Source organism: Rhinoraja longicauda, chromosome 9, assembly GCF_053455715.1.
Source record: "Rhinoraja longicauda isolate Sanriku21f chromosome 9, sRhiLon1.1, whole genome shotgun sequence".
Taxonomy (NCBI): domain Eukaryota; kingdom Metazoa; phylum Chordata; class Chondrichthyes; order Rajiformes; family Arhynchobatidae; genus Rhinoraja; species Rhinoraja longicauda.
The window spans coordinates 24595736-24609106 of NC_135961.1; the positions used below are offsets into that span (position 1 = coordinate 24595736).

At 43.4% G+C, this 13371-nt stretch overlaps 1 protein-coding gene across 2 annotated transcripts; it reads right to left on the reverse strand.

Moving 5' to 3' along the window:
* Window positions 1-8406: 8406 nt before the first annotated feature.
* kcng3 (potassium voltage-gated channel, subfamily G, member 3) lies at window positions 8407-13171 on the reverse strand. Of its 2 annotated transcripts, none has more exons than XM_078405820.1 (2): window positions 12564-13171; window positions 8407-9453 (listed from the first exon to the last, which is right to left on the reverse strand). In XM_078405820.1, the coding sequence occupies exons 1-2, from the start codon at window positions 13169-13171 to the stop codon at window positions 8808-8810; spliced, it is 1254 nt and encodes a 417-aa protein (XP_078261946.1). In that variant the 3' UTR covers window positions 8407-8807. The 2 variants fall into 2 exon arrangements, with proteins under 2 accessions (XP_078261946.1, XP_078261945.1); XM_078405819.1 differs by having other exon boundaries at window positions 12534-13171.
* Window positions 13172-13371: the final 200 nt, after the last annotated feature.

A 13371-nucleotide genomic window follows, 5' to 3' on the forward strand; every position in this document is an offset into this window, starting at 1 on the left:
GAGAAGCTGCACTTCCACGGATCGCTCTGCATTCACTCGCACGGGAGTCACCTAGTCCACTCAATTCTTCGCACCTTCCTCCGCAGTCGTTCAGTTCAGTGGAGATTCCTGATGTTGGAATCTGGAGCCAAACAAAGATGAAACTCTGGAAGTACTCAGCGGGCCAGGCAGCATCTGCCGGAGCGAAGAGAAAGAAGCAGGGACGCGTCTCGAAAACGTCGACCATTGCTTTGCTTGCACGGATGCTGCTTGACCCGCTGAGTTCATCCAAGGAAGGAATTGCAGATGTTGGTTAAACCAACGATAGACACAACATGCTGGCGTGACTCAGTGGGACAGGCAGCATCTCCGGGGAGGAGCAATGAGTTCTTCCAGTAGTTTGATTTTTGCAAGACTCTCGTTGCATTCTGGAGTAATGTGTTCTGGATTGGTGCAGTTTCATTTGCCCTTTGTGCCGTTGTTGGAATTATCCTCAAAGGAAAGCCAACCATAAACCGTGCTGCAATGTTTATAATGTTTTGTTTTGCAGGTTAGTTTGTGGTTTGCAGGTTGAGGTGGGCTGTTGGGCTGGGAGGCTTTTTTTGTTGGGATCGCTTGAGACTAGTCATTCCTCGTATTACAACATCGAGGCGAGGTGCTGCTGTTGCACCTGGAAAGCAATGGAAAGTTGCTAATTTGGGCAGTCAGTCTTGCAGTATGAAAGTCGCCTCGCCATCTGCGGGTTGTGATAATTTAAGAGGCCGCTTCCATTTGATTTATTCAAAGTATTGTTCTCCGGGTTAAATGTTACATTGAGTATTTATCCAGAAATGCGCTCAGCAGCGATAAACAATTCGTATTTTCTTCGCCAATTTCGGAAAGACTGCATCGATATAGCTGATTTATTATCATGGCAGATTTAATTAAAAGTTTCGGTGGCTGTTGGGTGCGGCTCGGCATCTCGTTGTTATCTAAGGTTATTGTTGATAGGACGTGCTGTAACATATCCCGACCAGCTGCCGAAAGACACAATCTGGCCTTGAATCTGATCTGGGGAATAAGTGCATCTCCTCGGTTGCCGGGAGTCTTGCTGGAAATTCGGATGTAGATTCTCTTCCTGCCTCCACGCCGAATTTAACACTGGAAACCACTGGCCCGGCTGGAGAAGAGTATCCGGTCGAATACCATTTACAGGTTGCTGCACATCAATCAAATGGTGATTCACGTATGCCTGCGTCTGATGAGGGGTTCCTTCTCTTCCACCATTCCCCCTTAAAATTCAGCCCGAGCATTTTACAAATTCTCTTGTACACTCTCTCTGACTATGTTCAAACCAGAACAGCATTTAGATATTTCTAGTTGAACCTACAGTCTCCTTTCTTCCCCTCTCAATGTCCCTCCTCTGTGATTCCTGCTGTTCTCCTGCTCTACCAAGAGCCTGGAGAAGGGTCCCTACCCTAAACGTCACCTATCCATGTTCTCACGGACGCTGCCTCACTCGCTGAGTTACTCCAGCACTTTGTGTCTTTTTTTGTAAATCAGCATCTGAAGTTCCTTGTATCCACATTTTATTGCTCCTTTCTTTATACCTTATTCACCTGGCCTAAAGTCTGGGGTCACATAGTCGCAGATCCCTCTGCACCCCAATGTACCTATCTGTGCATCTTCTGGCTCGAAGGGCCGAATGGCCTACTCCTGCACCTATTGTCTTTTGTCTATTGTCTATTCCCTTGTCTTGTTTGCTCTCCCCAAACAATGCCTCACATTTCTTATGGTTTAATTCTATTCTGCCCAGCCTGACCAGTCCATTGATATAATCTTTACATTTACAGATCCCAGCCTCCCCCCACCCCCTCACTATGTTACAAACATATTTTAATATGATTTGCAAGCTCCTGAATCATAATTTTCCTCCAAGCGAGCTATAATGAAGAAAGACTTTTCATTATTTTTATTTCCTGTTTAGGAGTCTCCAAAGTGCTTTAAGCTAATGATGCACTTTTAAAGTGTTATAATGTAAGAAGCACAGGCGTCAATCTGAACTCAATAATTTTCCTCAAATAATATTGCCCAGATTTATTTTTATGATTCTTCTTAAGTTCGGCCATGTCACGAGCTGAATAACTCACCTACTCTACTGTGAGGTATTACGATGGGATTCTTAATGTTAATCTAAGAAAGCAGACATGGTGAGTTTCCAACACCTAATCCAAAACCCAGACAGTACAATACTCTTTTGGCACAGCTTTGGAATGTCAGCATTTAATTTGTGCTTAAATAGACAAGGGCTAATCTAAATGTCTTATGTGTAAATGGTTGAAGAAGGGTCCCGACCCAAAATGTCACCTATCCATGTTCTTCCGGGATCTGCCTGACTCGATGAGTTACTCCAGCATTTTGTGTCTTTCCTTAGTGAATCAGCATCTGCAGTTCCTTGTTTTAAAATGTCTTATTAACTGGATTGGGAATTGAACCTTCAGTCTTCTAACTCAGAAGTGAGAACATTACCAACTGGGCCAGATGATATTTTCCCATTGAACCTTACAGAACTCCACTGAAAACAACCTTATGCAGGCCGTGACCCAGTAATGAATGGGTTCTGTTTCTGCAAATGTCAATAAGTCCAATATGTTAACCATACCTCCACAGTATTACAATGAACGGTATCAATAGCATAGAAGGTAGACACAAAATGCTTGAGTAACTCAGCGGGTCAGGTAGCATCTCGGGAGAGAAGGAATGGGTGTCGTTTTGGGTCGAGACCCTTCTTCAGACTGAAGAAGGGTCTCGACCCGAAACGTCACCCATTCCTTCTCTCCCGAGATGCTGCCTGACCCGCTGAGTTACTCCAGCATTTTGGGTCTACCTTCGATTTTAAACAGCATCTGCAGTTTTTTTTTCTACACATCAAAAGCATGGAAGACTGATAAGAAACAACAATTCGTAAAGGTGAAGTGAGTGAAAACTAGTTCTGCTGTTTGTAGGAATGATCATAGGTATGTATGTCAGAATTTTGAATTATGGTAGCTCGTTTGTATGAAGGAGTGTCTAGAGATTGGCATTTGTAACCTGGGGCTGGCTTATATTCAAAGATCACCCAGCATTCTTTGCTTTCTTTCACTGAGCCAATTTTGATCTCAAAATGCCATTTTTTCATGGATCCCATTGAGTTCTTCATCTGCTGGATTGCGATCTGAAACCTTGTCAAGGGCTGTGCTAAATGCCTTACTAAATGGTGTCCTTATCAACCCCAGTTTTACCATTTGAAGAAAAATTATTAATTTTGCCATTCATGACTTTCCCTGAATAAATCTATGATGACTATCCTTTATTTAGCTGTATGTTTCTAAATGATGATTAATACTGCCACTCAGAACTTACAAATGCTTTTCCTACCACCAATATTAGGTTGACTGGACTGTAATTATTTTTTCTATTTTTTCCATTTTAAATAGTAATAAAATGTTTGGAAATGTTTGGAGTGGGATGGGCAAAGAACAAGCAAGTGTGACTCCCTTGGCTGGGTTAGCTTGGTCAGCAGGGATGAGTTGGACTGAGGGCCGGTTTGTGTGTTGTATAGCTCTATGTCTCTATAACAGCTGGGAAGAAATTGTATTTCCAGATTCAGGGACAGTTTCTTCCCAGCAGTTATCAGACAACTCAACCATCCTATCAACAACTAAAGAGCGATCCTGACCTACTATCTACCTCATTGGAGACCCTCAGACTATCTTTATAGGTCCTTACTGGATTTTATCTTGCACTAAACATTATTCCCTTTATCATGTATCTGTACACTGTGGATGGCTTGATTATAATCATGTATAGTTTTTCCATGGACTGGTTAGCACACTCAACCTCAGTACCTCGGCACACTAAACTAAACTAAACGATTAATGCACATACTTCCAACATCACCAAAACATGATAGTCAGTACTTCTGCCATTTCCATCTTGGCATCTTTAACACCATGGAATACTATCAAAAAAACCAAAGCCCTTCAGAATTTCTCCTTCATTATGTTTATCATAGCCATTTGTTCTCAATCAACCTTTTTAGTGACAGTGCCTACACTATCTCCGTCATTTGTGAACACAGATCAAAAGTCCTTTGTTAAGTTTCCTATCTTATTGTAATTTTGCCTGCCAGTATTTTATGTGCCAATGCTACTATGTATCCTTTTTGGTGTCTAATCAAAGAACCATGGAACAAGACTGGTTAGTGCAATGAATCTCTCTCAGATGCCTGGATAGGATACGTGGCTTGTCCTGCTACCTACTCACTCCCTCTCTTCAAAACCCTGTGAATTCCTTCTTTTCAGATTTTATATTACTCATGTTCAAATGGCACAATTGAATCTTTTTGTTTAGTTTTGAAATACCACGTGGAAACAGGCCCTTCAGCCCACCAGTGATCCCTTACATTAGCACTGTCCTAGCACCGGGACACTTTATTGTTTGTGCTACTTTTCTTACCTGTGCATTCCAGAATCTTACCACTTGCTAAATAAAAGAAAAATATTTTTTCCTCTTGTCACCTCTAGTTCTGTTGCCAATCATTCTATGTCCCTGAGTTTTTGAACTCTTCTCCGATGGGAACAGTTTCTATCTCTCTACTCTGCCTATACTCTCTATGATTTTAAATACATCGATCAGATCCCTTCACAACTACTTTTGTGCCAAAGACAAAAGCTGTATCCCACTGTATCTAGTTTATCCGTATAACTGGAGTCTCTCATTTCTGGAATCAATGTGAGAATCTTTTTCTGCAACTCCACTGAAAACTTCACAGCTTTTTTTAAAGTGCAGCACTCAGAACCAGACACAGTTCTCCAGTTGTGTCCAAACCAATGTTTTATAAAGTAGAAACAGGGAACTACAGAGACTGGTTTACACAAAAGGACACTAAATGCTGGGGTGACTCAGCTGTCCAGGCAGCAACTCAGGAAAACATGGTGAGGGGACGTTACGGGTTGGGACTCTTCTTCAGATCCAAACGCCACCTATCCATGTTCTCCAAAGCTGCTCCTAGATCCATTGAGTTACTCCAGCACTTGCATACCTCAATGTTTTATAAAGTTTTCTATATTGTCCCTTGCATTTGTACATAGAAACATAAAATAGATGCAGGAGTGGGCCATTCGGCCCAGCGAGCCACACCGTCATTCAATATGATCATGGCTGATCATCTAGAATCAGTACCCCGTTCCTGCTTTCTCCCCAAATCCCTTGATTCATTAGCTTTAAGAGGTGAGAGACTGAAGAAGGGTCTCGACCTGAAATGTCACCCATTCCTTCCTCTCCAGAGATGCTGCCTGTCCCGCTGAGCCACTCCAACACTTTGTGTCCATCTTTGGTGCACACCAGCATCTGCAGTTCCCTTCTACACCCCTCAACGCACTTACAGTGAGCTGCCAGCGCTCTGCTCCGCTCTTGCAGCCATCCCCACAATGGGACCTCTATGTACAAAAGTCAGGATCCAATGTGCTTTTTCAACCACTTTCTCAATCCATTGTGCTTTTTTTTACCACATTTAACCAACAATAGATCCACCACCGATTTTTCCGGCAACTCATGGTCCAGTACCTCCTTTAATCTGGACAAAATTATGAGTGCACACTTGAAAATCCCCCCTGAAGTGTTCTCCCCCAGGGGTGGCTGATCTCGACCTCATTGGGACTCCCATGGCGGGGCAGTGCAATTCGCAAACTCGGGCATTTGGAAGTCCCCCTGAAAACGTGGCGCCTGGGCCGAGTGAGGCCGCTGATCTCGACCTGGGCTTGCGTTTCCGTGCCTGGGGCTGCGAGCCTACCGGGATAGTGGCCCCTCGGCTCTTTGATTCCAGTTACTTTAAAAATATTTTATCCATGCTGAGAGAGACCCCTTTTTATTCAGTGGCCTTCAATTTTGATGACAAGCCCTTTATGTGGTGCCTTATCAACAACATTTCCATCATCAAACAGTTTTGTTTTGTTTAATTTAGAGATGCAACGTGGAAACAGGCCCTTCGGTCCACTGTCCGCACTAACCAACGATCATCCGTGCACTAGTTCAATGTTATCTCAGTTTCGCATCCTACACACTAGCGGCAATTTACAAAAGACAATTAATCTACAAACCTGCGCCTGCACAAACTGCAGCACCCAGAGAAAACCCACGTGGACACGGCGGGAACGATCAAACTCTGTACAGACAGCATCCGTAGTCAGGATTGAATCCGGGTCTCTGGCTCTGTAAGGCAGCAACTCTGCCGCTGCACCACTGTGCCACCCAGTTGTTAGTTGAAAGTAATTTCCTATTGACATGTTTATGCTGGTTTTCCCTATTCGATCCACAATTGTTCAGATGACTGCTAATTTTGTCCATGATAATTTTAGAACTTTAATTACCACCATCATTAAACTCAATAGTCTGTAATTATTGGGTTTTTGAACAAAGTGTGACATTTACAGCTATCAAATCCTCGTGACCCACCCTTTGAGCTAAAGGGGACTGGATGGCAATGACCTGAGCCCCTGCAATTTGCTCTCTTCAGCTACTACAGGGTACCTTATCTTTCAGCATAACTAGTCTTTCTGGTGATTTGTTTGTGTGAACATCTAACCCATTCATAAACTAAACTGCATCTTCCTTTAAAGAGACCCCACCTTTTCCCCTTGGTGAAGCCACATGTAAAGACGTACAGGTATGTAGGTTAATTGGCTGGGTAAATGTAAAAATTGTCCCTAGTGGGTGTAGGATAGTGTTAATGTACGGGGATCACTGGGCGGCACGGACTTGGAGGGCCGAAAAGGCCTGTTTCCGGCTGTAGATATATGATATGATATGATAAAGTATTCACTTGGCAGCTTTTCTTTTTCACTATCATGCTTGCACTTTCTTCATCTGTCCTACAATATTGACCTGTCAAAATCTGACATCATTTTATTTTTCTTGTCCTGACCTGTGATCTTCTTAAAGCTGAATCAAATCTAAAAGCTCAACTTACTTGGTATGTGGTTCATTCTTTAGAAGTCAAATTGATGGACTGCTTGGGTGAAATAGATAAATGTAAGCATAATGTTTGAGTGTTAGCAATAGGTGTAAGTGGTAGGATGTGAGAGTTCATGTGACATGGAACTTGTGTTATAACTAAATTAGGAATTCTCGAACCATCAGGAAATATTTCATTCACTGCCCAGTCATCACATTAGATGCCGAATGCAGAATTTTATCAATTTAATTTTCAGCCTCTTGACATCACTGAAAAACCCCATCCCTAATCGCCCTTGAAGAGATGGCAGTGAGACACCTTCCTGAACTGTTGTAATCATTCCAGTAAAGGTACTCCCACACTGTTTTGGGTAATGAGTTCCAGGAATTAGAAACAGTGACAATGAAAGACCAGCAATATTTCTTTTCCAAATCATTATGGTGTGTGAGGTGGGTGGGAATATGCAGGTGGTGATGTCCCTGTCCCTAAGGCCCTTGACCCTCTTGGTGTTTGAGGTCATGGGTTTGTGATGACTCATGGACAATTCTAGGCAAGTAACTACAGTTATTTTGTAGATGGCACACACTGTGGTGGTAGTGGTGGTGGGGTCATGGATAGGTGTGGCAATCAAGTGGGAAGCTCTGTACAGAATGGTGTTCAACCTCTTGAATGTTGTTGGAATTGAACTCTTGCAGACGTGTAGCATCACTCCTAGCGTGCAAATAATGAAAAGGCTTTGGGATGTCAGCAGGTGAATCACTTGCCACATTGTAACCTGCGCCTGATTTCCTTTTGCAAATTTCTTCAGCAATATTTACCTGGCTGATCCAGTCCAGTTCCCAGAAAGAAATAATTATTTGTGTGTTAATTATAGTTATCATATACCAGACTAACTCTTGCCCAGATCAGAACATGAAGCATTTTTAAATGACTCGGAATTTGGTTGGTAGTACAAATGCAATGTTTGTTACAATCCTGACAGAAACATTTGAAGGGCAGTCCCTTCTTGGTCATAATACAAGTCTCTCTACCTCTAACATTTGATGGAGGTTACTATTTCTTCTAGTTCTATATCTAGGAAAGGTCAGTCTAGCTGAACTTTACCCTTCCACTATTCCACAGTTTACCTTTTTCCAACACCAACTTTGAAAGTGCAGCTGCTATTTAGTCATGCTGAAGATGCCAGAAACTCGATACCAGTCCAGACTATTTCCCCCCAGTGTGGTGTATAACAGACTCCTCCAGGTGTGTTCTACAGCCTAATGACCCACAAAAGTGTTCTATCAAAAAGAGACAGAGAGCTCTTTTTCTCTTGAAGATAATTTTAAGTGTACGGTATGAGTTGAAAAGGCCAAATTCTACATGTCCCGACGGGCAGCTCAAAGTTAAATTGGTTTTATTAGTCCATTGGCTTGATTGAAAGGTGCCTGCACGCAATGTTCAGCAAATTGAAAATGATCTTTGAGGGATGGGGGTGGGGGTATCTCCCTAGCATTCTCTCTTCCCATCCCTTGTCCAACAGGTTGTTAAATTGCCTTTGAGCCAGTGTAAAGAATCCAATCCCTCAGATCTTTAGAGGGTCTCTACTATGTCCAACATCTGAATGACTTGAGAATTTTCTGGGTTGCCCACTTTTCTCACAGTTCCAGGATTGATGTGGCTTTAGCAATGAATTTTTGATCCCAGTGCAGTTCTGCGAGTCAGCCCATGAATCTCCTTCAGCCTGGGTGGTCTGTTCTGGCGCAACCTCTGGACTCTTAATTGGTTACAAGAGTCAACAGCCCAGAATCAGGCCATTCTGCCCAACTGAACCCTGTCGGTCTGATTCTCCTTTCACTTGCTTCATCTCCCTCCATCAGTTTAGATATTCTAAGGAGAAGCTCCTACCGCAGCGAGCCGATCTGAATTTGAGCTCCTGATAACAATGCACAAAGCTGTGGTAGATGAAAGTGATTGGCAGTGCCAAGAGGACAATGCCGCTGACAACACACATCCCTCCTAGGATCCTGCCGGGAACGGTGAACGGGTACATGTCCCCGTATCCCACAGTAGTCATGGAGATGATCACCCACCAGCACGAAGCGGGGATGCTGGCGTACGCTTCGTTTTTATTCTCCAGGTCAAGCCCGCACTCCAACAACTGGGCAAGGGCGCCAAATATGGCCATGGCGACGCAGATAAAGACAAGGAGCATGACCATCTCCCGGTAACAGCGCTTCAGGGTCAGGCCCAATGTCTGCAAACCGATAAAGTGCCGAGCAAGTTTGATCAACCAGAATATCCTCATCATCCTCAAGACCCTGAGCGTCACTCCAGCCCGCTGTAACTGAGAGTTTTCCCCGGTGAAGAAGGACATGAGCACGGAGATGTAGTACGGGGTGATAGCCATCAGATCGATGATGTTCAAGGGCTTTCTCATGAAATCGCACTTGTTTTTAGAGACGAGGAACCTCACAATGCACTCGGCGGTGAACCAACCCATGCAGATCGCTTCGATTATCCTTTGGATCAGAAAATATAAACATAAGTTTAAAAAAGGCAAACAGTATTCATGCAAAATCTATAAACATTCGGATGATGTAACACACCAACATCTATTGAAAGGGCACTTTCAAAGTTAACTCCCAGGTAATATTGCCTTTGCACGTAAATGCTTTGTGGACTCCACCGAAGAGTTCAAGTGTCCATCGGACTATTCTGATAATATTCAAAATGCCCTCCATCTCCCACAATGGAGTTGAGATCGTCCGTCTTGGCAACAATAACGTTAAAACTGGGTTTTGTTTCAAACTTATATTTTAACCGATGGATCAATCTTGACTGTGTACTGTATGGACCAAATCTGAAAATATGTGCAATATCTGTCGTATTTCAAATCTGTGATATTCCCTTTGTGAGTCCAGCATGCATCGAACATGGAACATGGAATAATATTAACAGGCCAGCGTTTTTAAATATACTCAAAGAAATGTCTTTAAAAAATCGATACGTTTACAGCGTATCTCGCAACTTGTTTGATCGGGGTGCATTGTCAAACAGCGCATGAATAAGCCCTTCGGCCACAACGTTTGTGCCCAACAGGATACCAAAATAAACTAATATATCTGCACATGATCCATATCACTCAATTTCCTGCTTCTCCATGTGCCTGTCTAAAAACGCCACTATCATATCTGCCTTCATCACAACCTCTGGCAGCGCGTTACCAGCCCCCATCACTTTCTGTGTACAAAAAAAAACTTGCCTTGCCCATCTCCTTTACACTTTGCGCCTCTCACTCTTGATTCCAATACAGATCAATACTTTAATCTGTTTTGCAGGATTTGATTTTGAGAATTTGCGCAAGATAGGCATTTATTTTTTAGTTTTCAGTACCGCTGGGGTTATGTGGGGCGCATCATAAGGTACAAAGAAGCAATGGCTTTGCATTCACAGCGTGCCTTTAGCTATCTCCGGACACCCACCCTTGGCCAGTTACTATTTGAATCGGGTTTGCCGATTTACAAGAGAAAAAATCCTCACAGCATGCTTCCTCGGTTGATTTTATGGGAAGGTGTTAACCGATGGACAAGCGTTGGTGAACACTCCAGCAGAAGATTGCGTGGAGACCCATAGTTTAAGTCTCCCGGAGAGGGCGATGAAAGGTTGTAACTGCGCAGCACCCACTCAGTGGTGTGATGAAGTACCCTGAGTATGTGCTCTAATCCCGGGAATGGGATTGGAAGCCATAGTTTTCAGCGTCAGAGACTAAACAGTTATGGGAGCTAACCGCCCCACTTTAAACGAATAAAGATAATTTCATTGCATGCTAGATTTGACGTGAACCTTCGACTTTTGGTTAAACCGAAGATAGACACAAAATGCCGGAGTAACTCAGCAGGATATGCAGCATCTCTGGAGAGAAGGAATGGGTGACGTTTCGGGTCTGAAGAATGGTCTCAACCCGAAACGTCACCTATTCCTTCTCTCCAGAGAAGCTACCTGTCCCGCTGAGTTACTCCAGCATTTACTGTCTATAAACAAGTATCGTTTAAATACATTTTTTAAAGACATTTCTTGGAGAATATTTAACAACGATGGCCTGTTAATATTAGTCACGCGTGGATTTTGCTTAACCATGAAATCATTTAAATGCCAAAATAGGAAAATCGGTGAATGAGATGGAAACAATAGTAGCTAAGATTCTATCAGTCTAGAACATTTCTTTGGAATCTTGGCTACTATTGTTTCCTTCTTATTCAGTTTCCTATTTTTGCATTTAAATGACTTGAAGGTTAAGATTTGTGGATTTTAGTAAGAAAGGTTGCGAGTTAGATGGAGAGTGTCGTTTTAAATGATTATACAAGGAACATTATACAAATTATTATACAAGATACATAGGACAGAAGTATCAATGAAGCTTCAGGACAGAAGTACCAATGAAACTTGGTGTTAAGAAGATAAATTGCTGATGTACAACTTATTGTCTTTCCAGTTGTTTATGTGTATGTTTAATAGGAGCAAGGGGTTGTTCGGTGCTCAAATAAAGGCGGATAATTTGTTCTACTGAGAGCTGTTCGCGATAACCGAGCACAGCAGGAATCTGGTGAGGGTTGTGCGGGTAATACTTGCAAGAATTGGAATGGTTTATTTTGCAGATACACTTGCTTTACTCTTCCACGAGTTGAAATCTTGAAGTCTGTATCCCACCCTATGCACATTGAATTTGACATCTTGTTTTCGGATTTCATTCACGTTTAAAGGTTGCGGGAGTTGGCGGAAACAGTTCGATTTTACACCCAGTTTCTCTATGGGCACGCACAAAAACATCTGCCTCCAGCGAAAACAAAAACTGTCGACCGATTTAAGGTCGGTCCTTTGAAACCTGACATGATTTATTGGAGGGGAAATCCTCTGTACACGCTAAGCGCATATACCAGGACTTGCAGGGTTTGCTTTAACCAAGTCCATTGAAAGTGAGGTAGACAGTGAAAAGGAAGACGCGATGACGTGGAAAGAGAGAGAAAAAAAGGGTTTTCGGGATTCTTTCACGACCCACTAAAAAGCTTACTGGCCAATACATTACTTGTGAGGTGCAACTACAGTTGTGAAGGATTGTGGTCATATCTGCACAGATCAAAATCCTATAGGTAGCAAGGCGGTGAGGGGTAGATATTTGGTGGGTGAATCCAAGGGATTTTTCACGCCCACCATTTGATTTATCTCATCCCAACTATATAGATTGTGGAGGTTGTTCTTACGTTCTGGAGTAGGTTTAGAACCCCTGACTTGGAAACCAGTGAGCCAAGTCTGTCACCTTGAGAGATAGATCTGTAGCACACCTGATATTCTTGGTCTCACTTGGATTTGACAGTCTAAATTGCAAGACAACAGCCCGAGCCGCATCCCGGGAGAGTTCTGTTCTACTAAGTTTCGCTTTGTGAAGTCAAAACACTTAAAAAAGAGACAAAACAGATCTAACACATGACATGTAGTTCGAAACACACATCCAAAGACAAAGGACGTTCACACCCCGAGGTGGAAAAGACTTACATTGATATAGTGACTAAACACCATAAATTTAAAAAGGAATTATAGATACCCTGATGGTCCCATTAAATTTTCTGTGTACCTGTGCTCTTCCACACTGTTGTTTTCGTCTGTTTTCCAATTTGGTAGAGTACTGGCGCACAACACCACCATGGAAACAATAACAAATAGTACCGACACGGTGGCCAGAATCTGGGCCGCTACAGACGATGTGGGCTCCTCAAAGGTCCGCCTCATCCTGTCCAGCCACTTCCTATCAATCTGGGGGCTGTTTTTTAACTCCTTCTTCTTCTGCTTCTTCAACTCTTCCTCTTCCTCGGAGTAGAAGGTGTATGTGTCGGACATCCTGTCGTCCAGTCGCCTTTGGCAGCAGTACTCGAGGTGCGACCGGTCCAGACCCCAGTAAATCAACTCGTTGTAAAAGGACAACTCGCACATGTGAGGGACAAAGCGGAGCTTCCCGTACTTGACATAGAACATGATGAACCCGAAAGCCTCGGAGTGCCTGTCAAAAAAATACTCGTTCCTTTCGTGGTCGTAGTCATCGCACACCTCGAGCACCTCTTTCTCCGAGGCGCAGCTGTGAAGTCTGCTCACCCTTCTGAGGGGAAAATCCTTAATCGCATCCTTTGGGAACGAATACCGGGTCCCCCCGACATTCAGGATCAAACTGCTGCTTCCAAATTTCATCTTCTGTCAATCCCTGTCGCGAAATTTACTTTCAGCCCACTCAGCGTGGACTCGGTGCGCGGGGATTCCGCTCACTGCTGCAACATGTATTCGGACGGATACATCCTGGGTCCCAACAGCGGTGATGTCGGAAAGTTGTCAGGCATGCCAATTAGTGCTAGCGGCGGCGTCCCTGTGCGGGGAGCGAGGGCATCAGTTGA

Excerpts from the sequence above, each read along its gene's own strand:
- kcng3 (XM_078405819.1), bottom strand. The coding sequence starts at position 13,171 with ATGAAATTTGGAAGCAGCAGTTTGATCCTGAATGTCGGGGGGACCCGG. Across the intron at positions 9,454-12,533 it reads AATTTAATGGGACCATCAGG|GATAATCGAAGCGATCTGCA; the intron begins GTATCTATAATT and ends TCTGATCCAAAG.